At 33.8% G+C, this 27,945-nt stretch overlaps 2 protein-coding genes across 2 annotated transcripts; one reads left to right on the forward strand and one right to left on the reverse strand.

The window, feature by feature from the left end:
- Positions 1 to 4,941: 4,941 nt before the first annotated feature.
- LOC109816143 (LETM1-like protein) lies at positions 4,942 to 25,193 on the forward strand. Its single transcript, XM_020381034.3, has 18 exons — positions 4,942 to 5,100; positions 5,602 to 6,073; positions 8,082 to 8,173; positions 8,864 to 9,028; positions 9,149 to 9,536; positions 11,906 to 12,024; positions 12,330 to 12,402; positions 12,486 to 12,706; positions 12,793 to 12,837; positions 14,131 to 14,224; positions 16,770 to 16,961; positions 17,478 to 17,581; positions 17,748 to 17,835; positions 18,969 to 19,115; positions 22,497 to 22,619; positions 22,891 to 23,061; positions 24,265 to 24,324; positions 24,423 to 25,193. The coding sequence occupies exons 1-18, from the start codon at positions 5,054 to 5,056 to the stop codon at positions 24,534 to 24,536; spliced, it is 2,715 nt and encodes a 904-aa protein (XP_020236623.1). The 5' UTR covers positions 4,942 to 5,053; the 3' UTR covers positions 24,537 to 25,193.
- LOC109811450 (protein trichome birefringence-like 8) lies at positions 24,610 to 27,945 on the reverse strand. Its single transcript, XM_029273567.2, has 4 exons — positions 27,620 to 27,945; positions 26,407 to 26,796; positions 25,919 to 26,074; positions 24,610 to 24,958 (listed from the first exon to the last, which is right to left on the reverse strand). Exons 1-4 carry the CDS (start codon positions 27,928 to 27,930, stop codon positions 24,610 to 24,612), a joined length of 1,206 nt encoding a protein of 401 aa, XP_029129400.1. The 5' UTR covers positions 27,931 to 27,945.

Genomic DNA, 27,945 nt, shown 5'->3' on the forward strand with positions numbered 1-27,945 from the left:
AGGCCACTTCTAGGGTTGTTTCTCTCAAGGTGGAGATGGTAGGGTTTGGCCGAAAATAGCCAAGGGTGACTAAGGAAAGATATAAAGGCACTAAAGGCTCTCTTTATATTCAATATCCAAAGTATTTACAAGTGGTGGGGTGTTGGATATTTATAGGAGGGGAGGCATCTAGGGTTGCATTTGGGACATGCATGGCCGAAATTCATAAGGCAAATGCACTCCAAATGACATGCCAAATGAACCCTAGATGCTACTTGGTGACCAAGTTTGGAATCTTTGGGTCTAGATTGGCTACATCAAGGTGCATGATAAGACCATGCAACCTTTGCCCTCCACTTGGGCCTAAGCCTTTCTAACACCAAAAATAGGTCCAATGGTCACCAAAATATGCGTCACCCTTCTAATGTACACCCTAGCCCAAAATTAAAACCCTAATCATCTAAAGCACCCCATAATACAAGGGTAAAATGGGAAATACAAGAGAAAATAAAGCCTATGACTAAGATACCCCAAAATACAAGGGTAAAATTGGAAATACAAGTAAAATAAATTCTATGACTAAAATACCCCAAAATACAAGGGTAAAATAGGAAATTAAAGACAAGGGCAAAATAGGAATAAAGAAATAAATGCTATAAAACCTAGGAGCTAAGGTCCAAAAATGGCCTTACTATCCCATTCCTCTTGCCTCCTTTAGTATATCACCTCTTGGTCTTCTCGGCCTTAGTGTTATTCCATCAGTTAATTTGAGTGTCACATGTTCAGCCACCAATGGTGCAAAACATGTGACTCAAATGTAACTTAAATGGCTTCCAAATTAAACCTAGTTTAACCTAATTAGCATACTTTAGTATTCCTTGTATTTTCCTATTCTAATGACCTAATTACATTGGTCAAACAATTACAATGGAAAGGAAAAATTACAAGAATGAAAATGAGCCCAATATTGGGTACCAAAAGCCCAAAGGCCCATGAAGCCAAAAACTAGGCCCAACAAGCCTAAAACCTAAAATGCTACTCTATGTGGTCCAAAATACAAGACCAAAATATATGATACCTATACTAACATGATGTATACAAAACATATGAAAATAGCTATAAAAAAATATGGCCCATGAAAATTTCAACTTGGGCCTTCCTAGGCCCATCGGGCCCATTGGGCTTTGACTGACCCAAACCTCCATGTCTAACCCACTCCTCTTGGATCTTTTAAGTTGTCACCTCTTGCCTTCCTTAGCATGATTCCATCAGTTATGGGCTATCAATTAATATTATTTTGTTGTTTGTTATCATCTTCTCATGTTTTGGTCTCTATCTTTGGATTATTTTATTTTTGAAGACATCCAAAAGGGAAGAAAGATATGGTTTTAATTGTATATGCGGGGCAAGCAATAAAATGCGAATCATAAATTTGCACAAGTAAAGACACATACAAACATGAAGTCATAAGAAAAAGGAATTGAAAAAATCAAGTGGTTGTCATCATCAAAAAGAGGAAAATTAATGACATTGGTGACTTGGAGGCAAGTTCAGTTGATAACATTGCCCCACCTAAGTGCAAAGATATATTATAGTTTTTGTGCATGCTTAGTTTGTGTTTATACACGTATAAAAATATATCCTTGGTTGAAATATCTCAAAGTGTCTAAATTGTTTAATCAACTTCAAAATTATCTCAAAAATAATTTTTTACTAGTTTAATTGATTATATTTAGTTGCAATAAATAAAACTATTGTAAATAATTGATTACATAATGGAATAATAGATTATTTTGCATAGTTCTTAAGAACCTCATGATCAAATAATTAATTAAAAGGATAAACAATCAATTGTATATTTTTGGCAAAAAATTTAGAAGTTTGAATAACAAATAATTGATTATAAATAAATGAATAATCAATTATATTTATTGAGATATATGATTATGTTAATATGGTTTTAAATAGTTGAAATTGAACGCATTTTTATAATGTAAGCCTTTTATATTGTAAAAGTTTTTTATAATAAAAATCTTAAGAAGTGTGGAAAAAAGATAAACACTAGAAGGCGGTTGAATAATGTATATTAAAAACTCACATATTTTCTACAGTGAAGTAGTAATGTTAATTTGATGAAGTAAAAAGAACAGTTAGATGAAACATTGAGTATTTTATATTGGTTAACTTCAACCACCAAGATTATGTCTAGTTTTTAATTTAACAAGATTGAGTTTCATTATTTTTAAATAAAGATACAAGTATTTTTTAAAAAGACACTTCTAGCTCAATCCTAACTATTTTTTGACTTGTCTCTTCAAGTAACTATCCAAGTATTATTTTAACAAACAAGCCTCTCTAAGCTTAATAACCAAATATTCTTTTACAGACAAACTTCTTTAGACTCAAAACAAATATTCTTTTACAAACAAAACCTCTCTAGGCTCAAAACAAACATTCTTTTACAGACAAACCTCTCTAGGTTCAACCTTATAATAATGGTTATAAAGGTTACTTAAATGTTGTGTTCATCTCACTTAGACATTATACAACCGGTTATAGAGCAATGAATGTATATAAGAAATAATAGATTTTTAGAGTGTTTTTATACATATGTATATGTATCAATCACAATTAGTCTCTCTCTTTCTTGTGCTTTCAATCTTCTTATATAGTGAGCTGAAGAAGATGAACATTGTAACACTTTGAGTCCAACTCACAATTTTGCATCATTTGTTTTCATCGTCTTCTTTTGTGGGATAGGTAACTGTTTGGCACATTTAATGCGAGCATTAAATGCATTTTACCAAATAGTACTTCTTATCTAATTAAGGAGATTGCTTATCAACTTTCCATACCAAACGAAGCTCGTAGAAGTAATGTCAATGTAGAGAAACTATAGTAGTGACTTTATCTACTTTTTTTTTCATGATTTTAGGGATTTGGTTATGGTAGAAAACATGGTTCTTCTCTTTAACATATTTGTAAGTTTCAAGATGGTCTTTTGATTCGATCTATTAATAAATGAAACATTCAAAACAAACTTTGTCATTAGTCTCAATAAATGATAAATATTTAATATATATGAGTCAGATCGTATGCGTCATTTGATTAACAATCTTTTTATAGACAATACGCGTCTTACATTTCATTTGATAAATCTTTCAAAGATATATTTCAAAGACATTTTCCCAGACATTTTTTCTATATAAAAAACTTTATTTATTAGCATTAAAACTCTGAATTTAGAGGATAGTCTTTTAACTTAATAAGAAAATCAAAGAGAAAAATGATTTTCAACAAATATTCATTTCTAATTTTTTTCCTCCAATCATTAAAAATTAAAAAAAAAAAAAAGTTTCAACTAATAAAGATGGAAATCATAATAGTTCTACACTTGGTTTGGTTTATCAATTTGTTTGTTTGTCACAAATAGGTGATATCATACCTTTTTTTTTTTTGTTGTAAAGGTAAAATTTCATTTAGTAAGTAAAGATTTGTTTAATTACAAGAAGTGATAAAAACTTATAATATTATCAGTACAAATTATAGCACTTACAATATTATCAATACAAATAAATGATATATACCTTGATCTTTTGATGCAAAGATTGTTTTGTTTGTATATAAGTGTATCTACAATTGTGTAACAAGAGTCTTTGGTGAGGATAAAAATCTTGTAATTGTTTAATTGCATGTGGTAATTATTTGTATTAATAATTTTTGGTTATAGTATTTCTAATTGGAGACTAGGTTTAGATCATAATAACATGAGTAAATTATAATATATAACTTTTGGTGTTTTACTTTTCTTTTCTATCACTTCTTACTTTGTATATTTTAATTGATATAAATTTTTATATCTAAAATCTTATAATTAAATAACTTTCTTGATTTACATTATATTTTATTATATTTTAAGTAGTGAGGGACATCTGATAAAGCTGCACATAAGCAATTAATTGTGTAATAAAGATTAACCGAAAAAGTATTTTCTGAATACAAATTGCTATTTTTTTTTCTTTCAAATATCTAATTTACCCCATCTTGAATTTAACCATTTTTTTTTACCAACATGCCCTAGTTGAAATAAATACCCATTGTACAATGATTCATTAATTGACATGTACCTTTAAGTTGTCTATATATGTGAAATTTGAAATAATTTACACATATATAAAGAATAAGAACATGAAAGCCGACATTTATGACTTGAGATTTTTTTATTTGTGTTAAGTATTGAATTTATGTTCTTTGTTCAATTGTTACTTGATTTTTCATTTTATATAAAAACATGTTGTAAGACGTATTTTTAACTCTCTGTGCTTATTTTATATTTCTTTCATTTGGACTTAACACGATATACAAATGAAGTTCAATCAGATAATCATATTTTACTTTAAAGTAGAGAAATTTTAATAATATGAATGTTTTGTCTCAGAAATTAATTGATTTAAATATATTTTAATTTCTGTAAAAATTAATAAAATGAGTAAATTATTTTTGAGATAAATGGTGTGACCATACACTTTTACTTAAAAATATATCATATTAAAATAAAAATAAATGAATGAAATATTAATTAGTTTATATATTAAAACTAATTTGTTTATATTATCATTAAATCATATAATAAATTTGTTAATGATATAATTTTCAACTAATTTACAGAGAAAAAATGAAATAGTTTGTAAATTTTCACATGTTAAATCATAATCTAATTTATATCTATCTTAAAAGGAATATACTTAGTATATTATTATATTTTTTAAAATATAAAATTTTTATATTTTTTTAAATAATTATCTATAATATTTAATATTTATTATGTATAATTATTAGAGATACGAAATTATTTAATTTTTAAATAATAATTTTTAAGCTGGAACGAACACGAAGACAGTGGTGTGTGATTTGTGGGCTCTCCACGTATACGGATAAACCACCCGTGGTGCCACGTCATCGTTTCCTTCTTACTTTCTTCTTTGCTCGGGCACGCGAGCTCTTGCGCTATTTCATTTCATGTTTAGTTCCCTCTCCCGCAACTCAATTCTCTCTCGGATTCTGCTTCCGCTTCATGGCAGTTACATTGCGTAGCAGCAACAACAACTTTCTTCCGTTGAGGTGATCGATTTCTCTATCTTTGTTTCTCTTTCTGCTTACGATTCTTCTTCGCCGAGTGCGCGACGAGGCAACTAGGTTTTGCGTTTAGATTACGATTGAATCGTTTGTTTCGTGTATAGCTCTCGGGGAAACTGGTTGAGCGAATTTGTGACGGTAATTGTAATTCTGGAAGTGTTTCCTTTCCCTATTTTGATGCATTTGCTTTTGCTTTTGCAGCATGGAAATGTTTTATTGTAAGTTCTCTGGTTAATAATGATATGATTATGTGGAATTATCGAATTTGGGAGGTTTAGATGATGGAACGATATACTACTGTTTAGTTAACTATTTAAAGTCATGATATAATGCTTACTGTATAGGTTGTAACACCTCCGCAAGAAATAGTGTATTAGTGCGGTTGAAGTTGATGTTGAACTACTGCTCTTTGTTTTCACTTTTATTGCTGAGTTCTTGAGCATTTTGTGGTGTATGTGTTCGTACTAATTGCACATCGATTGGCAGCTCTTCGAATTGTTGGCTTTCGAATGGTTCTCCTCATGCAGGGAGAAAAGTGTCGGACTTACATTGCCTACTGTTGAGTAAATGGGGTAGTTCGAGAAAGGGATGCCTCACACGGCATGATTTTTTGTCGAGCAGTAATCATGGTCTGTTGGGCTGTAGAAAATGCTATTTGGTGTTTTCTAAACCTAGGAGGGTGAAGCTGTTACCATTTGCCTCCTCTGATGATGGTGTGACTGTCAATGGGAGCCTCCAAGCTAGCACCAGCTCTGACCTAGAAAAAGTGAGGGTGAAACTGAATAGGTCACTGGAAGATGAAGAGTTTTGTGATGGACTTGTCCAAGCTTTATATGATGCAGCCAGGGTTTTTGAACTGGCAATTAAAGAGCATAAATCTTTCTCACGAATGTCCTGGCTTTCAACAGCCTGGCTTGGGGTAGACCAAAATGCATGGGTGAAGGAACTGTCTTGTCAGGTATGGCATTTATGTTGTCAGATTTTATCACGACTTTTGTTAGATAGTATTGTTTGGGTCATATCATGTGTAAAGTTTGGCATGCATTTGTGAGTATAAATTTTTGACTGACAGCCTTTGTTATAGTATGTTTTTCTATTGTCGAACTTGTGAGCTTAGACAAATACAAGCTGGATGAATTGTTAAACGAAGAAGCGTGACAATAGGTTTTACCTTACATGCATTTGTTGGTATTCTGACAAAAATATATACCAACATTTGGCAATAAACAAGCACAGTTTTGGTTACTAGAGAAGCTTTCCATGATAGATCTGTACTTGTGAACATCAATATCAGAGTTAATAGAGCATGTCAGTTAGAAGCATTGGGCTATATCCGGTGTTACTGTGTTTGTGAACTTATTATCTATAATACTAGTTCATTTTTAACAACTTAAAGTTGTCTGCTTTTTTATCAGTATATCAGATATGCAGTACATCAATATGGAAAGCTACTAATTATGTCTATCTTCTGCCGACTATTAAAAGCATTATGTTGAGATTGTAATTATTTCTTGTACCGCTATATTTTAATTTCTTTTATTAGGTTGTTGCCTGTAATACATCTCTATTATAAGATAGTAACAATAGGGGTTACTCCATATATACTATGTAAATTCCTCATATAATCTGAATGAATCTGAATTATATTCAGAAAATTTCTCTTTCAATTTGGTATCAATGCTTATAGCCGATTTTTGTTGTTCCATGGTTTGTGGAGGGGATATTCATAGTTTCCCCTACATATCGCCTGATCTGACAATCATTGGTGAATACCTGATCTGACAATCATTGGTGAAGGGGGAGAAAGGTGTTGCAAAGTCTCACATGCCTAAATTACTGGAGTGTGGTTTATATACTTGTTGAGCTACGTATCGCCTCCATGGTTTGTGGAGGGGATATTCATAGTTTCCCCTACGTATCGCCTGATCTGACAATCATTGGTGAATACCTGATCTGACAATCATTGGTGAAGGGGGAGAAGGTGTTGCAAAGTCTCACATGCCTAAATTACTGGAGTGTGGTTTATATACTTGTTGAGCTACTTGAATTATGCCAAATGGTTTTAAGATGGAATCTAACATGGCATTAGAGTCTCTATGACCAAATGGTCTAAAGTTAGATTGTTGCCTCCTCCATTATTCTAATAAAAAAGGTTTAATTTTAGTGCAAGGTAGGCTTATGCGTTGTCCATGAGGACTTTTGCTTGAGGGTGCATGCCTGACATGGTATCAAGCCTATCGCCCATTTCTGGTGTTTCTGTGGTTTGTGGAGGGGATCTTCATCATTTCTGTAGTTTCTGCTGTGTATTGTCCAATCCAGCAGGCATATGTGGAGGGTTTCTTTCTTTTTTTTTTTTGAAAAGTCCTACACTTCCACCTCAAGTACTGGGGCGTAGTTTATACACTTGTTGAGCTACTAACTTCTCATCAATTGGTTTTAAGATGGAATCTAATGCATTAGTGTGATACAGATATCACTGCTTTTATTATAGAAAAGCATCATCGCAGAAATGTGGTTCTCTTCAATAACTGCATAACTACAAAAGGAATTATCAACATGTTGATTAGTTTCAGTTCATTGATTGGTCTTGTTTCACCTTTTGTATGTATGTAAGTAGATGTTTTATGTTTCAATATTTTGAAGTAATATGCAGTTGAGTCTCTGGCTTTGGGTAATTTAACATACTGTCTGCTTTTAGGCCTAGGACTAGGGCATTTGGCTTCGCCCTCATTATTTCTTTTTAAAATTTTCTTCCTATTGAACATCCTTTGTATTGATGGAAACTAATTATATATTTCTGTAATATGTATGTTTCATCATAATTTAATCTGAATAATGTTTCTTCTATTGCCTTTGCTACAAGAATTGTTACGATCTCATTGGTCATTATTCACCAGTCATTTGAGCTTATTATTTTTAAATTTTCAAAATTTTAGAACTGAGAAACAGGTTGCATAAATTCTCAGGCTGCTGTGTACTCCTTATTGCATGCTGTAAGTGAAATTTCATCTCAAGGCGATGATAGAGACAGAAATGTCAATGTATTTGTTCAAAGAAGGTAGCATGTTGCTTTGTATTTTGGTTCATTTTATCTGTTTCTATTGAACTTTGCTAACAAAAATATGTCAAGACTTATTTACCAGAAATATTTCGTAAGATAAGTAGTTCTATGTTTTATATCATTGAAGTGTGTTTTCTTCAGCTATTTTACATCCTAAAGTCAAGTTCTGAAGTTTAAAGTATATATTTTTTTGTTTTACTGATGAAATAAATTTTATTGAATATATGAGAGTGGATCAAGATCCCCTGCAGTTAATTTTTGGCTGTAGGAATTTTTCCTTTAAAATATTTTTCATATTAAAGCAAAGCATGAAAAAATGTTTAAAGATTAAACTGTTGGATTCGCAACTGTATACCATGCTGTTCAAAGTGATTTCAGGACCCAGTTCCTATGAGAACCATCTGGATCTGGTTTGGGTTCAAGGTAGTAATTTGTGTTATACGTTTCATATGGAAGTTTAATATGAAGCAGACTAATTTTAAATATCAAATGAATTTTCTACCCACACACAAAATGATTATATACTTATAAACCATTTTGACAGCTTTCCATTCTTTGACTCATTATTATTGCTGTGTTTCATGGTTATTTTTTTCTCTTTCCATCTTTGTTTGTTTAGTTTTAATATTTGATAGTACTCCCTAGCTGCTTTAGGCCTGAAACTTGTGCAAATGTTGCATTGGTCAGTTTGCTAAGGTTATCTGCTCCCATGGAGAGCTTAATTAGAGAGAAATTATCTGCCAAACAGCCTGAAGCGTATGAATGGTTTTGGTCTGAGCAAGTTCCAGCTGTAGTGACATCCTTTGTTAATAAGTTAGAAGGGGATGTACGCTTTGCTGCCACTGTTGCATTGTATGTTTTCTCTTAACTTATCTATATATTAATATGTTAACTGCTACTGATCAATTCTTTTTCCTTGATATTATTATATTTATAGACAATGCATAAATGATCTTTTAACTGAATTCCCAGGTCTGGCAAAAATTCAGGTTTAAGCAGTGGCAGTGACGTATCACTTATTCTGCTTGCACTAATGTGCATTGCTGCAATTGCTAAACTTGGCCCGTCAAAAGTTTCTTGTTCACAGTTCTTTTCAATGATCACAGAAATAACTGGTAGTTTGATGGACATGCTGGTTAGTTTAATTCCTGTAAGTCAAGCATATAATTCTATAAAGAATATTGGTCTGCACAGAGAATTTCTTGTACATTTTGGTCCTCGGGCTGCCTCATGTAGAGCAAAAGAGAAGTGGGGTTCAGAAGAGGTTGTTTTCTGGGTAAATCTTGCTCAGAGGAAGCTGCAGCAAGCTATTGATAAGGAGAAAATATGGTCAAGATTAACAACATCTGAAAGCATTGAGGTTAGTTATGTTCAATTTTGAAGAGGGCTTTGTTTTGACCATTCTAGAGAGATGATGCTGGCTTAAATGTTTAGGATCACATATTCAGTTGAAAATTGAAATGACATTGGACCCAGGAAATGGAACACTGAATTCTGATTAAATTATAGAAACAGTGTTTTATGGGCCCAATTTGAGTACAAACATCAACAAGAACAGGATTTCATCTAACAAGTAGTTTTCTCATTCAAAACACTAGAAACAACAATCCACCTTAATTACCTTCTACAAATCTGTTAACACAACTTGTATAACAGTCACATCATAACCTATAACTGCTTAATCCTTCTCCAAGGCTCGGTTGGTTCGGATGGTCTGTATCAATTCCCTGCTTTGCTCCCCGCCCCCAGCAAACAACCTGTCCAGTGTTTTTAAACTGCTACATCTCCCTCTGTTAACACTGCTAGCCACAAATCTGTTTCTTTTGCCACTTGGCATTCTAGATTAGGTCATCCTAATGCTGATGTAATGAAACTTGTGTTCCGAAGCTTCAACATTCAATCTGTAAACAATATTGATTCAGATTTTTGTGCTTCTTGTTGTCTTGGCAAATCTCATAGATTACCCTCAAGTCTGTCCAAAACTGTTTACACCACACCTTTTGAATTAATTTTCAGTGATTTATGGGGACCTGCACCAACCATGTCTACATGTGGCTATCAATATTATCTCACCTTTGTTGATGCCCACACACGCTTTACATGGATCTATCTTCTCAAAAACAAAGCCCAAACTCTTAATTTTTTTAAGCAGTTTCATACTATGGTTAAGAATCAATACAACCAACCAATCAAAGCCTTACAAACGGATTGGGGTGGTGAATTTTGCCCCTTTACAGCGTATCTGAATGATGTTGGAATTCAACATCGTCTCATATGCCCACACACCTAACATCAAAATGGGGTTGTTGAACGAAAGCATAGACACATTGTTGAACTTGGCCTCACCCTGTTAGCCCAAGCTAATTTGCCTATGGAATTCTGGGATCATGCCTTCCTCACTAGTGTTTATCTAATCAATCGGCTTCCCTCTTCCTCTATTCAAAATTTGGTTCCCTATTACAAACCTTTCCACCAAAACCCGGATTATCACTTTCTCAAAGTCTTCGACTGCTCTTGTTTTCCACATCTTAGGCCTTACAACCACAACATACTCCAATATAAATTAATATAAAAATAACTGCCTAATAACTTCCAAATAAAGAATTATAACTGCTTAATTCAGAAAGTGGCCCGGTATAAGAAACAACTTTTCCTCAAGACTGAAATAAGGAAATAAGGAAATTGTCCCTTGCAGATCAACATTTGAATTTAGTTCCATCAATTCAATTCCCTTGAATTCTACTTTTTCTCCCCCATCATCAAACAGTTTAATCAATTAGAAATATACATATATTTTTTGTCTTTTCCTCTGGTCTTGTGTGTACAACAATAACAGCAATCAAGCCTTTTTCCATGTGGGGAAATATTATGTAATGTGTTGAAGTATTTTATATAAATGTGAATATACTTAAAAGTTGGACTAAGTTTACTTTTTGTTGAACAGGCTCTAATAACAGAGGTAAATAACTATTTTTCTATTATTGATTTATGTGCAAGGCTCACTGACATACAAATATATATTGATACAAAGATATACAGAAAAATAAGGAAACCAATCCCTATATCTAAGATATGATACACCAATCTGATAACGTGGCTGCTTTAATTGCCGTCATCCCTAGCTCGACTTAGTTGCGGTCTATTTGGCTATAGCCCTTAATTGCAGCCTCAAAGATGGTGTTTAGTCCTACATCTACTAGAGATATGACTTAAATAGAGTTTATAAAACTTGAACAGTCCTCACCTTAAGCTAGCTTTGTGGGGTTAAGTTAATCCCTAAGCCCAAATTCTAAAATCGAATCAAAACTTATCCTAGATCCATTGTTTGTCCACCTGCATTTGCCACACTCTTGGGCGTGAGGAAGAGTGTTGGAAAGCTGCCTTAATTGTAGTCACGAGTCACTTGTAGTGCACCTTAGTTGTGGTCTGTTTAGGGGTTGCTTTAATTTGGCCTCTTTGGGGGCTGCCTTAATTGCAGCCTCAAGGACAGTGTTTATTGGGTTAGGCCGTAAGCCCAAATTCTAAGAGAAACATAGAAAGAATCAACAAATATTGATCAGAATCAATCAGATAATCAACACAAAGTTTGAAGAGAAAGAACTTTCAGTAAATGAAATAAAAAAAAAATACAGAGAATAATGAGTTCAGTTGAGTATGATAGAGCTAAATCCTCTTCCATTCATGTATGGGCTTTGTTGTTACAAAACACTTAAATTGAGCATAGTGCAGGTCTTGGAGAAGGATTTGGCTGTTTTTGGGTTCTTCATTGCTTTAGGCAGAAGTACAAGGTCATTTCTTTTGGCAAATGGTTTTGATACTCCAGATGATCCAATTGAAGATTTCATCAGGTACATACAACTTGTATTATATGTTATTGCTATTGTTAAAACATTATGTTTCTTATTGTTTTAGGAGTCTTATCATGTTAGTAGGTTTTAGGATGGGCCTGTACTAGCTATCTATACTACCCTAGTACTTGACCTAGATAATTAGTAAGTTTATTAGGTTAGTGACTTTATACATACCCTATCACTGTAAGAGTATCTCTTCTCTCCTTCATCTAATTCAAACTTAAACACCTATATCTTTAACTTTGTTTTTTCTTTCTATGAACATTGATGCATCTGTCTATTTATATAACTATTTGGTACAGGTATCTTATTGGAGGCAGTATTTTATACTACCCTCAGCTCTCATCCATTAGTTCATATCAATTGTATGTGGAGGTTAGTATTTATGGTCATTACATTTGACAGACATGTGTGGTCATTAACTTATTTTAACTGGTAAAGATCTATTAACTGCATAGGTAGTTTGTGAAGAGTTGGACTGGCTTCCTTTTTATCCGGGAATCACCAGCATTACAAAACAATCTCATACGCATAGAAGTAAACAAGAAGGTCCTCCAAATGCTGAAGCAGTGTCCCAAGCTTTTGAAGTTTGCTCTCATTGGATGCAGAGCTTTATTAAATACAGTACATGGCTGGAGAGTCCTTCAAATGTGAAAGCAGCTGAGTTTCTGTCAACAGGGTAACTGGAACAATGTTTGTTTATGGTTTGACAAAATGCGAACTTTTCTTTTAATAAATTCTTATATGTATTTTTGTTCATCTTAGGCACAAGAAGTTGATGGAATGCATGGAAGAACATGGGATGATTAAGTAAGCTATGAATCAAAGTCTGCATTTACCAATGTATTTGAATTCAAATAGTTGCATGTACATATTCCTTGACATCAATATTTGAGCACCAAAACTATGAAATTTTTGGCGTAAATTTAAAATCATGAAATTCATTGATAGCTGAAAGCTTCACAAGAACAACTGAAAAAGTTTGGTGTGGTAATTACATGTTACAGTTGCATATGTTTCTGTTATAGTCATGCCAAAATATTCACTAGAAAAGTTTGGGGGGTTTGTCAAATGTTCTTGGCTGTGCTTGTCCATGTAACTTGTCAATAAATGCATTTTGTCAACTTTAGCTTTCACAATAAACATTTCATTTAAATGTGTTTTAGTGTAGAATTTACCTTTAGTGAATAACCACAATCACATAAAAGAAAGTGAATATGGTATGTAACTACTCTTGAAGCAAATGAACAATTATACGTGGAAGACAAAATGGAAGGCCAAAACTTGAATCTAGAGGCTATAATATCAACTTTGGAAACTGGCCCACTGATTATTAAGTTTGCATATTTCTTATGTCCTCTAAGGCAATGAAATTAGTTTAGTTATGGTTCAAATTATAACATTCTGTATTTGTGCCCCTGAGCCACACATAGTACTTGTCAAATGTATCTTGTCAAAGTCCACAACGATCCTTTATGATATGAACTTAGGGCCTGTTTACTTGTGTATTCATTTTTTGCTTTCAATTTTAATTACAAATCTGTCACTTTGTTTTCGATCTGTCACCTGTTTTCTAAGATTTGTACAGGAAAAAAGAAGTTTTTAAGTATTTTCTGTACAAATCTTTGAAAACAAGAAAAGAAACATTGAAAACAAGTGCCAGTTTTGTAATTATTAAAAAGTGAAATAAAAAAATGGAAACACAATTAAATGGGTCCTTAGAGGTTGGTCAAGACAGTGTTACCTTTCACCCTCTAACAAGATGATTCCATTGCTGTATCAGTTAGATTTGGGTGGCAAATATCCGTTCACTTTGGGGGAGGGGGATGAAACCTATCCAATGGATATGGGTTCAATGGTCATATTATGGTTCAAAGCGTCATGTGTCTTGCACTGGGATCCTCATGCAAGCAGTGCAGATACCATGTGATGTTGAGCTAATGTTTTGTATCATGGCAACAGTTTTTTGAAGTTATCTATACATCCTTTGTATTTTTGTTTTATAGCATTTACTAGAATTCCAGGGGTTGTGACCTGATTTTTAGAAAAAGAGCTTCTTATTCCAAAAGTTGTCACTTATTATTTTTGTAAAATATAATGCAGGGATAAGGCATTGGAGACCAAAGCCAAGAAATCAGTTCATAGACATAGATCTACAGTTCAGTCAACTATAAAAGAGTCAGGTTCTTTTGATGAGGTTTGATTATCACTTTCAAAATTTGAATTTGATTCAACTGCTGTTTCCAAGTTTGTTAATTCAGTAAATTACTAGGACTAGTGTCAAGCCTGTAAATACAGACCTTAAAGATTAATACATTTGTTTATTTTTCTTGAATACTGTTAGAATAATTTTCAGTTCATGCATAACATGTTAAACGAGTTTATGCATCACATGTTTTAAACTTCATAGGAGTTAGCTTTTGGAAAGTAGCATCCATTTATTCTTTGTTTGCCTAGTCAATAATAGGCCAACTTGAGAGTCTTTATATAAATATAGATGTTCTGTGATCACTTAGTCTGTTAAGAGTCTAAAGATATTAATTAGATAGATGTTCTGTAAAACCAAGAAGTGTATAATCAATCAGTTTCACTTTCACTAAAGAAATGCCACTCTCTCTAAACTCAACCAATATTACTTGGCTTCATTTGGTGTGCTAGATAGGGTAAGCTACCTTTCTTCTTTCAAGCCTTCTATATTTTCAGTACTTCAGTGTACAGATTAGATAGTATAGCTTATCTAGATGGTTTTTTATCCTATGTTTTTGGGACAAATAAAATTCCATCTTGTGTATAGGGTGGGATGAGGCTTGATAGGATAAGACGCTAATTTATCCTATCTGACCTTATCCTATCCCATCCAATGCACCAAGTAAAATAGGATAAAGGTACATAAGATAAAAATTTCTAAACTCTTGTACTATCCATTGTTTTTGTAAACAATTGTATATGTGGGAAATCTGAGTATTTTGCTTGCATTTGAATACAATCATGAGTCTGCCTATATAGGCCAGACTGAAAATAGGGAAATGAAGACTTCCTAATTATTACTAGTAATCTATCCTGAATCAAGAATAACAGGCAATGGGTAAATTAAATCTTCCTAATTATTACTAGTAAGTGTCCTAAATCAGTGCTAATTGTAGGAAAAAATGATTTCCTAAATTAATTACATATTTACAACAGTATAGATGGTTGATAATTGCCCTTGTTTAGCAATAGCTGTAAGAGTGATGACAATGATGATGAGATGGTACTGGCAGTGGCAGCAAGGCAATGATAGTAGTGATTTTGAAGGTGGGTTGGCAATAGACATTAGTGGCATGGTTTATTATACACCCAAGGTGTAACTTGCTAAAATACTCTTTCTAAAAACAAGTGGGTGTATATCAGCAAACCATACTCGTTTTTTTTCTCGAAAGAGTACTTTAACAAGTTATAACTTTGATTTTCTTAAAATACACCTAAGGTGCAGTTAACTAAAATACTCTTAAAAAATAAGTAGGTGAATCTAGTGAGGGCTATTTTTGTATGAGTGTGAGGAGTAAATCTGGAGTCTGGACCATACAACCATATACGCACAGTGAAATATAATCTCATGACTTTTTAAAAAACTCACATGACTTTGTATGTTTTAATCTTGACTATTTATGACAAAATCTAACGGTCAATATTTATTCCTCTCACACATGTGAAAAAAGGTCCTCTTACTGGATACTTCCCTTATATATATATATAAGCAAGATCACTGCATAGTCCATGTTGAAAATTAAAAAAAAGCAAAACAGAGGACAGATGGCTGAAAACCATTTGTCTAAAGTGTACAACTGTGATTCTTATTATAATAAATGCAATTAATTATAGGATATTTTGTTCCTATAAATCAGACATGGTATGCCTATACAATTGCAAGTGATTATGTACAAAATACTTAATCATTAAACACTGAACATATATATTCTGATTCTCAACATTCCAAATGTGCAAAATCAACTGCTAATGTTTCTGATGGTGTTTAAAAAGCTAATTCAGTCATGGAATTGGTGAAGACATTAGTTTATGGTTGAACAAATAATTATATATTTTTAATATTATACAATATATTAAGTAAGTAATTAATATAAAATAATAAAAAATTAAATTAACTAAATTTTTAAATCAGCATAAAATAATCATATTATGTATCCTGTAAGATATGACATTAATTATAAGATGCTAATAATAACAATTCACATGTGGTTTCATACACAGAACTTTGTAACTGGGCATTAGGCTTTATATGGTTGTTTTTATTTTGTTGATTATAGAAATTTTTACAAATTACAAAATATTTTTAAAAAGTTGACAAATGAAAAACAACTGGTTCTTCATCACCAGTGTTTGACTAGTTTGACCAATCCTTCACCAGTTTTGAACTTAGCCAGTTTTCTTGGGTTGAATGAACTGGACTTCATACCAGTTCATTGGTTTTCGGGTTGAACTGGATGGTCCAGTCCAGCCCCCACCCTCTTTAACTATGTTTTCTAATCTCTGTTTGCCTGTCTGCCCTAATATGCATGCTTGTTGTTTGATTAGGATTTTAGCCCAACTAAAAGTTGTATGCATGCTTTCATCCTTTCTGTTCCAGTATTTCTTCATTGCTAAACATATCAATATTCTTGCTTCATATTTTAGATGTTTCCCAAACCTATTGTTTTGATGCATTTCATTCTTGTTTATGCCTTCTATTTGGCATATAAATTTAGGCATTGAAAAGTGTTGAAGAAGCTGTGATAAGACTTGAAAAGTTGCTTCAAGAGTTGCATGTATCAAGCTCTAGTGCTGGAAAAGAGCATTTGAAAGCAGCCTGTTCTGACTTGGAGAAAATACGAAAACTAAGGAAAGAAGCTGAGTTCCTGGAGGCATCTTTCAGAGCAAAAGCAGATTCTCTGCAAGAGGTACACCTTCCACCCCTCACCAACCTTCTGATCAATTCTTTGGAACAATGCATAATGGATATCTTGCTTGAAACTATTTTAATTTCCAAGACTCATTGAAATAAAGGAGATTAAGAACTGAATATAGTTTCTAATAATCCAAACTGTACAATGAAGGTTACAATGTATAGTTATGTACAACTTTGACAATAAAATCTATTATAGAATTATGGGGAAGATGCTTGTGCCTTGCTCTGCTTTCTCATCTCTAAACTTAGATTTTGATTATACTTGAGCTTCTTTGTTTGTCATTGCTTAAAAACATGGTGAATATTGGATGCAACTTTGGTAGTAAATGCTTGGCTAGTCCTGTTCTCTTCTTGCCATGGCTCTGGATTGTGCTCTTTATTATTTTTTTAATCATTTCCTTGCACAGTAATTCATTGTCTTGCTTGACTCCCATGTACACTAGTCACATATTGTATGCCTTTTGAGAATCTCTGTTTTGTCAATGATTTTTCTCTTATACTCGTTCAGGGGGTTAACAGTGGTCGGACCTACACTACAGCTGGTGAAGAGGAAGAGTATATAAAAGGGAAAAGCAAAAAGAATGCTAATGTAAGGATGGACAGGAGCAAAAGGTAATGAAATTTTTATAACAAATTTTGGCTTGCTTATTTTCATATCTAGCTTCTATTTTCTGAAAGTACATTTGGCTGCTGTTACTTTCTTCTCTTTTTTAGATTGTTTTTTTTTTCTTTTCCTGTTTTTAAATTTATATAAAAAGAACATTTTTTTTTCTTCCAGAAATGTTGGAAAATCCCATGGATTCTGGAGCATCTTTAGACGTCCTGTCACCAAAAAGCCTGGCTTGGAGTCTGATGTGGATCCTTATGTATGCAGCATTGTCCTTATAATTTGATGATGTTAATTTCCTCTCCATATTTTTAGTGCAACATAACTCATTACTGTATTTGTTTTTTCTTTTATTGTGATAAATAATATATTAGAATAGGGGTGTTCATTTTAAGTGTGTTTCATTATTGTTATATCTTCTTCAGCTGTTTTCTAATATTCTTGTCTAATTATAATCACTTTTGAATCATTGAAATGAGAATAGAAAAAAGGATGTTTGATTTGTGGCACAATAAAGATTATAGTTGGTTACAAGTATATTTTTAGGTGATAAATAACAGTCAATTAAAATAAGTGACTAGATTTTCTATACAAGTATCGAGTGTTATAGTGAGGATAATTTAGTCCAATAGCTTGATACAACTGTTTCATTGCATCAAGGAGAAATGGCCACCCTGTCTTGAGCTACTTGAGGCACAAGCCTCTCTATCACCCTGCTTCTGCACCTAGGAAGCAGCCTCTTCTGGAATTTGCATATGCAACCCACCCTGCCAGTGCCAGACCATATGATTATTAGCCTCTTTGTCACTCTCTATGTGCAGGCAACCAAATCCGGCACTTTAAGTTACCACAGCTATGGATAGTTGCAATTTGCAAAGGGCATATTATGCATACAAGGTTGAGATAAGCAGTTGAGAAATAAATGTCAATTTTTAGCTTTACAGCATATTTAAAACTGTTGGTTTTTTGGGGGTGTGGATGTGGGGCTGGGGTGAGAAAAAACAACCATGCCAAGGATGAGAGAAGCTGAATTTTGCTGGTCAGTTATAAACTAGATTTGTGAGACAGAAATGGAAACTGTTGCAGCTCACTCATTCGTGTAGAAGTAAAACTTGATCTCAAAAGGCCTATCTCAAGAATTTTTAAACCTTTAGACCCCTAGCAACACACCACACAAAGTGGTGGACAACGTCAAAAATCATAATATCAAAATGCTGTAGCCTATATGGGCTTAAAACATCGTTTATTTTATGAGTTGTATTACCTAATAATCTGTGTTGAACTGATGATGTGCTTCATTTGGTTTAACTCTAAAGATAACTGTATGTTATAAATGGTGGATGGATACTACGTTGAGCTTTGTGTAACATGGACTTGCTATATTACTTGAAGGAAAATAATATTGAACAGTCTGCACCAAACGTTGGGGTTGTGGACCAAGAGCCCAACGAAATCCGCCGCTTTGAGCTTCTGCGAAATGAGCTAATAGAACTTGAGGAACGGGTTCAAAGAAGTGCTTATCAATCAGAAACTAATGAAGTAAGTCTCAAACATTTAGTAAGTTACAACTTTATGATTTTATATTGCTTACACAATTTTTGCTTAGTAATTGCATTGTTAATAATCATCCTACATGAACTGTTGCCTCATCCTAATTTTATTTCTGTCCTAAAATATTATTGATTTATAAGGCTTTAGCTTGCAATTTCTCTTGCAGGTTTATAAATTAGTTAATATAGAATTTTGAAATATATCTATTGCTTTTTGGCTTGGGATACTTTTTTTTCTTTCTTTTTCATCACCCTTTTTTGTTATCTTTGATTTGTCTTTCTTGTTCTTCACTAGTTACTTTATATATATATATATATATATATATATATATATATATATGTATGTATGTATGTATGTATGTATGTATGTATTATAGTATTTTATGATACAAAGGCCAACCATTGACAAAGCACACATGTGGGATATCAAACTTGATATATTCTTGTGCAAGTGTTTTGAGGTTTCAAAATTTATATTTGAAGCCTTTGTATCGGAGTTGTTGGAAATTGGAGCATTTAATGATTATTACTTTTCCACTATGAAGCCTAGATACTTAGTACGACACTACGACATGATACGGGGATACATTTTTTTTATTTTCTGAAATTAAGGATACACTTCATTATGGATATGTTTAAAAAATTATAGAAAATTTATATAAATATAAAATATGGGTAAAAGAAAAAACAGAGAGGGAGATTAATCATTTCATTAATTCATAGCTGATAACTATGATGATCACAATTTACAAAAAAGATACTTGTGATCGTAATAAACAAAATATAGTTTCTACTTGTATTTTTGGTAGAACTCAAAACAAGTCACGACTTTATACAATAGCCTACAATTCAAAAGCATCATTACTAGTTACTAAATTTAAATTACTGTCTAATGCCAACATTACCTTGGATTTAGATTTAGAGAATCAGCTAAGCAATGAAGAGTACAACTCTTGCTCCACATATGATTGAGGATATCCTGAACAACATCATAGAAGTTGGATACTTCATTTGCTTGATTTTCCTCATGCCTAGAGATGGCTACCTTCACCTTTTCTGTCATAGAATCCCACATTTCATAACTAGGAGGACACCAATACCTTTTTTTATGGTATCACATGTTATAAAGTCGTATCCAACTATTGTGAGCGATATCAGAGCTGTATTCAATATATTTTTTTAGAAAAATAAAAATAATCGGATACTATTTGGATACATATCCTGGCGTATCCGAGCTGTATCGTTGTCTAATACAGGTACTGACATCGATACTTTTCCATTTTTGGAGTATCTGGGTTTCGTAGCTTTTCCAAGTAGCTTAGTTCTTCTCTTTAGTTGAGTTCAATGTTTCTTTGTAAGTAGTGATATTTTATTTATTCTCTTGAAAATAGTATTAGTTATTTATGATCCTTGTTGAGAATCATGATGTAATAAAGTAATTATAGTATAGGCACATAATATCTTATTAAGGGGAAACAAAATCTCCCCAATTCATGTGTATTAAATGAAATAAACCTATAATCCTATATAAACGTATCTCCCTAGTGTCATTTAAACACAGTTTCTGCATCTTGTATGTCTATACTTTCTGTCTCTTTATCAGGGTTTCTAGAGCCTAACAGATGTGTTTCAAGAACTGTGCCTACCCAATGGATTTTAATGAACTATTATTTCCTGCCATCACTATCCCAACTAAGGCTGAAAAGAAACTTAAATTGCAGTGCTTTCTTTATGGTCCATGCATTGTATGGTTTTCTTTCGGAGTACGTTGCTATTCATGACCAGATTCTTGGATCACCCATGGTTCCTACGATGACATTTGCATCTTCGCCTTCTGCTCTTGCATCCCAGAGTAGTAGTTTGAATCGCTCTCAGACTGGGACATCTCACTCAGAACTGTCCCAAATGCAGACATTGTCATCGTCCTAGGCATACTATTGATTGTTGCATGGTAAACCACCATGCTTGCCATTGTGGCCCAAACATCTCCGATGGAAACCTCTCAACCAGTAGATCATCCTAGAGCCACCCCATCTACTTATGGGGATTTTGTCCAATGTTTTGAGTGTCTGAGAATCGCTAGAAATTCTATACTACTACTTCGGTTGCACAATTGGTAATTCATTTGCTTGTATATTTTCCTTGGGTCTTTGGGTAGTAGACTCTGGTGCATTTGATCATGTCCCGAGTAATCATTCTCTTCTTTCTTCCTTTTCTACTTTTGGTAGATACCTGTTATCACCTCTGTTAATGCTACCCAAACACAAGCACAAGGCATTAGCACTACCCATCCTCTTCCCTCCTTGAAAGTTGACTTTGTTCTATATATACCCTATTGTTTCTTGAACCTCCTTTCTGTTTATTGTCTTATCCAAACCCATGATTGTATTATTACTTTTTCTTAAAATTCTGTGACATGGAGTTTCGGCAAGATGATTGTTGTATGGCATCGGATGTGCATTGCTTGTGCCTCTCTGTTGATGATACATGCTCAATTGGGACATCCTAGTTTGCCAAAGCTTTAGAAAATGGTGCTGCCCTATCCAAACTGTTGAGTCTTCATTGTGAGTCATATCAATTAGGGAAGCACATTTGTACTTGTTTTCTATATCAAAAACGTCTCCATTTGCCGTAGTTTATTCTGATGTTTGGGGTTCTTCAAGACTTGTTGCCCTATCTGGTTTCAAGAATTCTTGAGATTGAAGATGTTTTTGATCATTCCTTGATGCGTAGCTTGTTTCTATGACCGGGGCTTTGGGGGAGAGGCACAAGGTTCCAGATAATAGAAAACAAAAAACGAAAACATGTAAAAGTTGTTTTAGTTTTAAAAACTAAAATAATAGAATAGTTTTAAAACCAGTTTTTAAAAATTGACCAAGTTTTTTAATTTTTGAAAACTGAAAACTGATTTTAAGGATAAACAAACAGGCTCAAAATCTTTGTTTGTCTCTTGCAGGACTCAAAATAAACACTGAATTCTAAATAGAGATAAAATTACTGATTTTTTATGCTAGATTTGAGTTCAAACATGGGGATTTACCCTAGCAACGAGTTTCCACTTTCCTCCTCCAAAACACATCTAATAACAATCTGACACCTTAATTGCCTTTTACAAGTCTGTAACACTACTTATATATTACCATAACTGCATAATATGAAATTAATACAAAAATAACTGCCTAATAACTTCAAATACAGAATTATAACTGCCTAAATCAGATTTTGGCCTATCACTTTGCTCTGTACGTACTGTTTTTGAAGGTCCAGCATGCTCATTAGTCAATACTACTTTGTCTGTATGTGTCCTTCTCATTAAGTTTATTTTCCCTTAACTGTTATTTAGATTGAGTTTTGCATATTTCTTTTACAGGATTTACTGGTTATTGATGATGGACGTTATAGTGATGATGCTGGGGATGTTCAGATGGTTAGCGTTGAGAAGAAAGAAAATATCCTGGAAAAATCTTTTGGCAAACTAAGAGAAACAGGAACGGTATGATTTATTCTTGTGGCTTTTCTTTCTTGGAAAGGTTATCTTGGTTTATAAAGTCATCTGCATCATCGCATTGATCACATGAAACCAACTTCATTTTCCCCCCATGTTTTCTCTAGAAACTGAAACAATTGGAGGGAAACTGGTCATAATACACATTTGTACAATGTCTCTTATAATATTGGCAATGTCCCCTGTTGAAATTTAAAATTAAGTTATCTGTTATTTATTATAAACATCTGAAATCTGAAATCTACTATCCAATATGCAGGATGTCTGGCAAGGAACTCAGCTTCTTGCCATTGATGTTGCTGTTGCCATGGGTTTACTTAGAAGGTCACTTATAGGGGATGAACTGACTGAGAAGGAGAAGAAAACACTTAAAAGAACCTTGACTGACATGGCTTCTGTTGTTCCTATTGGTGTTTTAATGCTTCTTCCTGTGAGTTTTGATTATCCTCATATTCTATGTATGGATCACATATCTGGTTCAGGCTATAGAAGCATATTGTTCATTCATAATCTGATGAGAACTGGACCAGAGAATGAAGAAAGAAGAATTCTTTGTTGAATGTATGTATGATTCACATGCTTTTGAGAGACCTGCACTCTCCACAACAATGATTAATTTCCCTCCCCTATTCCTAACACTCAGCCCTCTTTTATAATACCCACCCAGCATTTGGCTCCTTCAATGAGCCCTCTATTTGCTGTCTTCATTGCAGCATTTGACTTTTATTGTGCCCCTTTTTTACTGCTTCCCTGAGTGTCATCTGCCAGCAGCACCTTGGTAGGTACCTTCAGGCCTTCATCTGACCACTTCACTAGCACCTTTGAACCCTAATGATCTTCCTCACCAGTTCCTCACCAAATTTACGACCTTAATGGAAGAAATTATTTGCAGTGGGCTCTGTATATTCCCACAACCCTCCCGTTTGACAAACCATTGTGACATTTCTTAGTTTTAACTAAGGGAGAACCTATAGAGTGATTCAGAAACTTGCACATCGGGGATAACTGACATCGATTCACCTACTTGAGAAGTGTTGTAAATATGTAAATAGCTCTAATTTAGTGTAGAACACCTTTTTTTCTTTCTAGTACATATCCCCAGTAGTTTTTGTATTTATTAGAATATATAATGCCACATTTCCTTAGGTTCGTTGAGTTTCATTTATTAGGATTAGCTTATATATTCATATTAGAGTTTGTACGGTTGTACCTTTAGGGAATCATCAAATAATATTAAAAAAATTAATTCCTTCATCTCCTCATATTTCAAGACTGGCTGAAATATATCCAGGCTTAGTACTGTTTTTGATTAATTGGTCAATAGATTTAATAATTGATCCTGCATAAGCGAGAGATTCTTGTTTCCTCCAGTTTTTCCCTGAATTTGAATGGGCCAAACTTGGCATGATCAATTAATTTGTTTTTTCCCCTTTAATTCTTCTACCCCTTAGTAAATATTGAACTGGAAATATAAGATAAAGAACTAATGCTTATAGAAAATATAGAAAGATGAAAGAAATGAACTTATTGTTATTTCATTTACTTTATTTCTTATTGTGTGGTAAATCTGGTCCTTTCATTGGGGTAATGGTCCAGTGTAGCCTACTAAGGAAGAAATGTTTATTTTGCACAGGTTACTGCCGTTGGGCATGCAGCAATGTTGGCTGCTATTCAGAGATATGTACCGGCTCTAGTATGCACACTGACTGGCTGCTATTTTTTCATCTCCTATTCAGATGTCAATTTCTAATCATCTCGTCATAAGGATTTACTAAGCCTTCTTTCTTTCAGATTCCATCCACTTATGCACCAGAAAGGTTGGATCTCTTGAGGCAGCTTGAGAAAGTAAAGCAAATGACAGTCAGTGATATGGGTTCAGATGAGGAAGTGGATGAAGTTAAATGATCAGAAGGAATGCCGATTTTTGTAGAGCTAGCGAAACAATTCTTTGTGGTCTGATGAAAATTGGACCGCTTTGTTATCCTCTCTCTGGAAAATTTTTGTTGATATCAAATTTCTCAGATAGGAGTTGGGCATAGAGAAGTTCATTCCACGTGTCTGGCACTCCTGGTAAGCACCAGTGGCTACAGTCCTGTGGGGCATTAGGTGGAGTGCCTGGTTCCCGATACTTGGAAGGGTGACCATCTATCCTGAACTCTGAAAGATATGTGATGTTCAAAAAGTGGGCTTTCCGGTTCCCATATTGCATCTCTTTGACAACATCAGATATAAATATGTTGTAATATGGTTCAGTTTCAAGTTTTGTGGGGTCATTTTCTGGCTGTTTCTCCTTGTGACAGTGTCCTCCATCATCCCATGTGCCATTCCTGCAATTTCACTGTATAGTAAAGACTTGTCCAAATGTAAGGCTCGCATCTGTGCCCATGTCATCCAAACTCCTCCCCCAATTACATATGTTTTGAATCCATAGTAACAAATATAACTACAATATTGGTGATAAAAGGGGGGAAAGGGGGAGGACCAGGAAAACTAATTTCATATTCATAATTGATGTCTAATTGAATCACCAACAGTTAGTTATAAAGCTATGTTATCCTCCAAGTTTAATCGCCTTTTCTGTATTTTATCTATAATTTTACCATGGGTGTGGATGGCCATAAGATATCACCAAAAACTGATGTAGGACGACTGAATTTGAGCTAGAGTTTTGAAGTAAATTAATTTACCTGCTTCTGTTTGGGCAAAGTTGAAAACGTCGTGTTTGACTGCTGAAACTACAATATTTGACTTAGACATGCCTCTTTCGTTGTTTATATACATGTAGAGATTCTTGTTATTTGGTCATAAACAAAAGGGTATTCATCACAGGAAACCTGTGTTGCTGCTGAACTCTGTTTCTGTTCGGGGTTCGGCTGCTATGGTCCCAAGTTGAATCTTCCCACCTTCATATTAACCATTTCCTATCTACCTTCTTTTCCCCCAGTCTTAATACATTTGGGTTCACATGTTATTAATATACTTTTACTCCGATTAACTGATTTTTTCACTTAATGAGATGTGAGCGATGTTGATTGATAAGCTTTTTCATCTACTTTTTGAAAGCTAACTTTTGTAGTGACCGGGGACCGCAAGAGTGTTGTCCAAATGTGCTTTTATTCTATTGGGTCGTGTCTATAGACTACAGGCCTCACAATGCAAGTAACGCGGTGTAACGGAGGGTGTAAAAAATGTTAGATTTTTTTTTTCTTCTGCCTGTGTCTATCTTAGAATGTCTTGGATGGTTTTTATTTGAGTGTCCAAGACAAAAATTGTGTCAATGCACTTGCCTGAAATGAACGGAGGAATAGCTACGAAAGAAGACGAAACTGCCAGGATCTAGATTATGCAGTGCCCATGATTTCCATGTCTGTAGGAATCTCGTAAATGCTTCCTTCACGTTCATCGTCATGTTTACCTTTCCTCCTTCCTGGAAGTAGATGCTCCTGCAAAAAGTTATGGAGCTAGTTTAGATGTGTTATTTCCGAGTTTAGAAGAGAATTTACAACTTTTCTTTCAGCATTATTTAAATCGAAATAAATTTAAAATTATGAACCAAATTTTCATGTTAAAGAAGTTTTTGCACTGGTATTCAAAAAGTTTTTGGCTCCTAAAAAGAATAATTTTTATATGCGGTGCTAGAACAAAATTTTTATTTTGTAAAACGTTAGAAGAAAGCACTTGCAATATTTTTTTTTCAAGAAAAAAATCTGATCCAAAGTTCATCAAATATTTTCCGGTAGTAATTTTATGAAAGAAATGGTTGAGGTTGACCTACGACTTGATAGTCTTGTCTTGGTTCCACCAATGCCCTGAATTGAAAATAAGAACATTTGCTCCTACCCATTTATTGGAATACCAGTGCAACTCGTCAAGCCTGATAGTACTTCGAACATGATTGGAAGAGTTAAGTGGTGGACGACCTATTCTACACAAGAAGGGTACCCTGTAGTACTCTACTGTCGTGTTATATTCCTTAAACCTCATGGCCAGGTAACCCTTGTGTTTGCTAATGGGACTTCCATTCACTTCATATATTTCAGATACATTTGAAACCCCTTTGGTCAGCATGCATAGTAAAGACTCCCATTGGTTTCTTCCCACCGAATCACCCGCAAACACAATGCGTCCATTGCGATTCTTTTCTAGGATATCTCTGGCATTGAATCTGAGTTACATCACGATACCATCAAGACAAGTTCCTACTCATGACTTTTATAAATTACCATACAAATTAAATATAAAAAAAACGTTCAATAGCTAGTTAGTAGTTACTTTTACGTACGATGTTGTGGGGGGAGGGGATGCCTATCACACAACGTGAATCGTACCCACTATATGCTTCCAACAAAATGTGAATTATGTGTCAACTGTCAAACTATAATGTTACATGTTCAACCATTGTATTTCATTTGGATAACTCCCGTTTTATTAGTGGAGCACTAGTGTCAAATTCAGAATGGCAATTCTAAACCATAAAAAAAAAAAATGTAGTATTGGATTCAACTGAGACTTAATTCTTTCTCCCTTACACTTATGAAGGGTACACCCTTCACTACATATATATAATTTTTTTTTAAAATTCATAAACACTGGTCTAATAGATTATTAATGTCATTTCACTTACTGAGCTTTCGACAAGGTTCTTATTTATTAGAAGTGAGGATATCTTGTTGTCCACAAGTTTTTATTTTTATTTTTTATTTTATAAACTGTTTCATATTCTCCACTTTCCACCCAAACCCCTTTTCTTCTCTAAAATCTTAGAAAAAAATAAACAAAATAGTAACCTCGAAACCCACATGCATGATTCAATATTGTTGGCAATTGGAGCTTCTATTTTATCTCATCATCAATTACCAATGGAAAACCGATCAAGAATACATAACATGCATATATAGCCATGCATGGACGCATGCAACAAGTAGCAATGAGTGTGCATGACAAGGTCCAATATACATGCATACGAATAACAAAGTCTAGTCACATACCGGGGAATGTCACAGCCATGAGGTTGCCATCTCCATTTACGAAAACTTACATTTTTGCGTCCATTTTGGTGGCACCGAAATCCAGGATCAAGAAAGGGACAGTTTTCATCGTACAATTGACGTGGGTATGTTTCATCCAATACCCAATGGCCATTGGAATAGTCGCAGGCTCTGAAGAGTGTTGATTTATGTGGTAAGAAAGCAAAGCGAGAAAGAAGCTGTCGATCAAAAGGGTACACGAAGTTGAAAAGTAATATAGAAAAGAGTAAGAGAACAAGAAAAGAGAGTGCATATGTTGTTTCTCTCTTCATTATTCTCAGATTCTA

The sequence above is a fragment of the Cajanus cajan genome, chromosome 7, assembly GCF_000230855.2.
Source record: "Cajanus cajan strain Asha chromosome 7, NIPB_CcT2T_4, whole genome shotgun sequence".
Classification (NCBI taxonomy): domain Eukaryota; kingdom Viridiplantae; phylum Streptophyta; class Magnoliopsida; order Fabales; family Fabaceae; genus Cajanus; species Cajanus cajan.

Coding starts and splice junctions, on each gene's coding strand:
- LOC109816143 (XM_020381034.3), top strand. CDS start 5,054: ATGGCAGTTACATTGCGTAGCAGCAACAACAACTTTCTTCCGTTGAG. Junction 5,101..5,601: donor AACAACTTTCTTCCGTTGAG/GTGATCGATTTC, acceptor ATCGATTGGCAG/CTCTTCGAATTGTTGGCTTT. Junction 16,962..17,477: donor AAGCAGATTCTCTGCAAGAG/GTACACCTTCCA, acceptor ATACTCGTTCAG/GGGGTTAACAGTGGTCGGAC.
- LOC109811450 (XM_029273567.2), bottom strand. CDS start 27,930: ATGAAGAGAGAAACAACATATGCACTCTCTTTTCTTGTTCTCTTACTC. Junction 26,797..27,619: donor CATGGCTGTGACATTCCCCG/GTATGTGACTAG, acceptor GATGTAACTCAG/ATTCAATGCCAGAGATATCC. Junction 24,959..25,918: donor TATTCCTCCGTTCATTTCAG/GCAAGTGCATTG, acceptor GTGAAATTGCAG/GAATGGCACATGGGATGATG.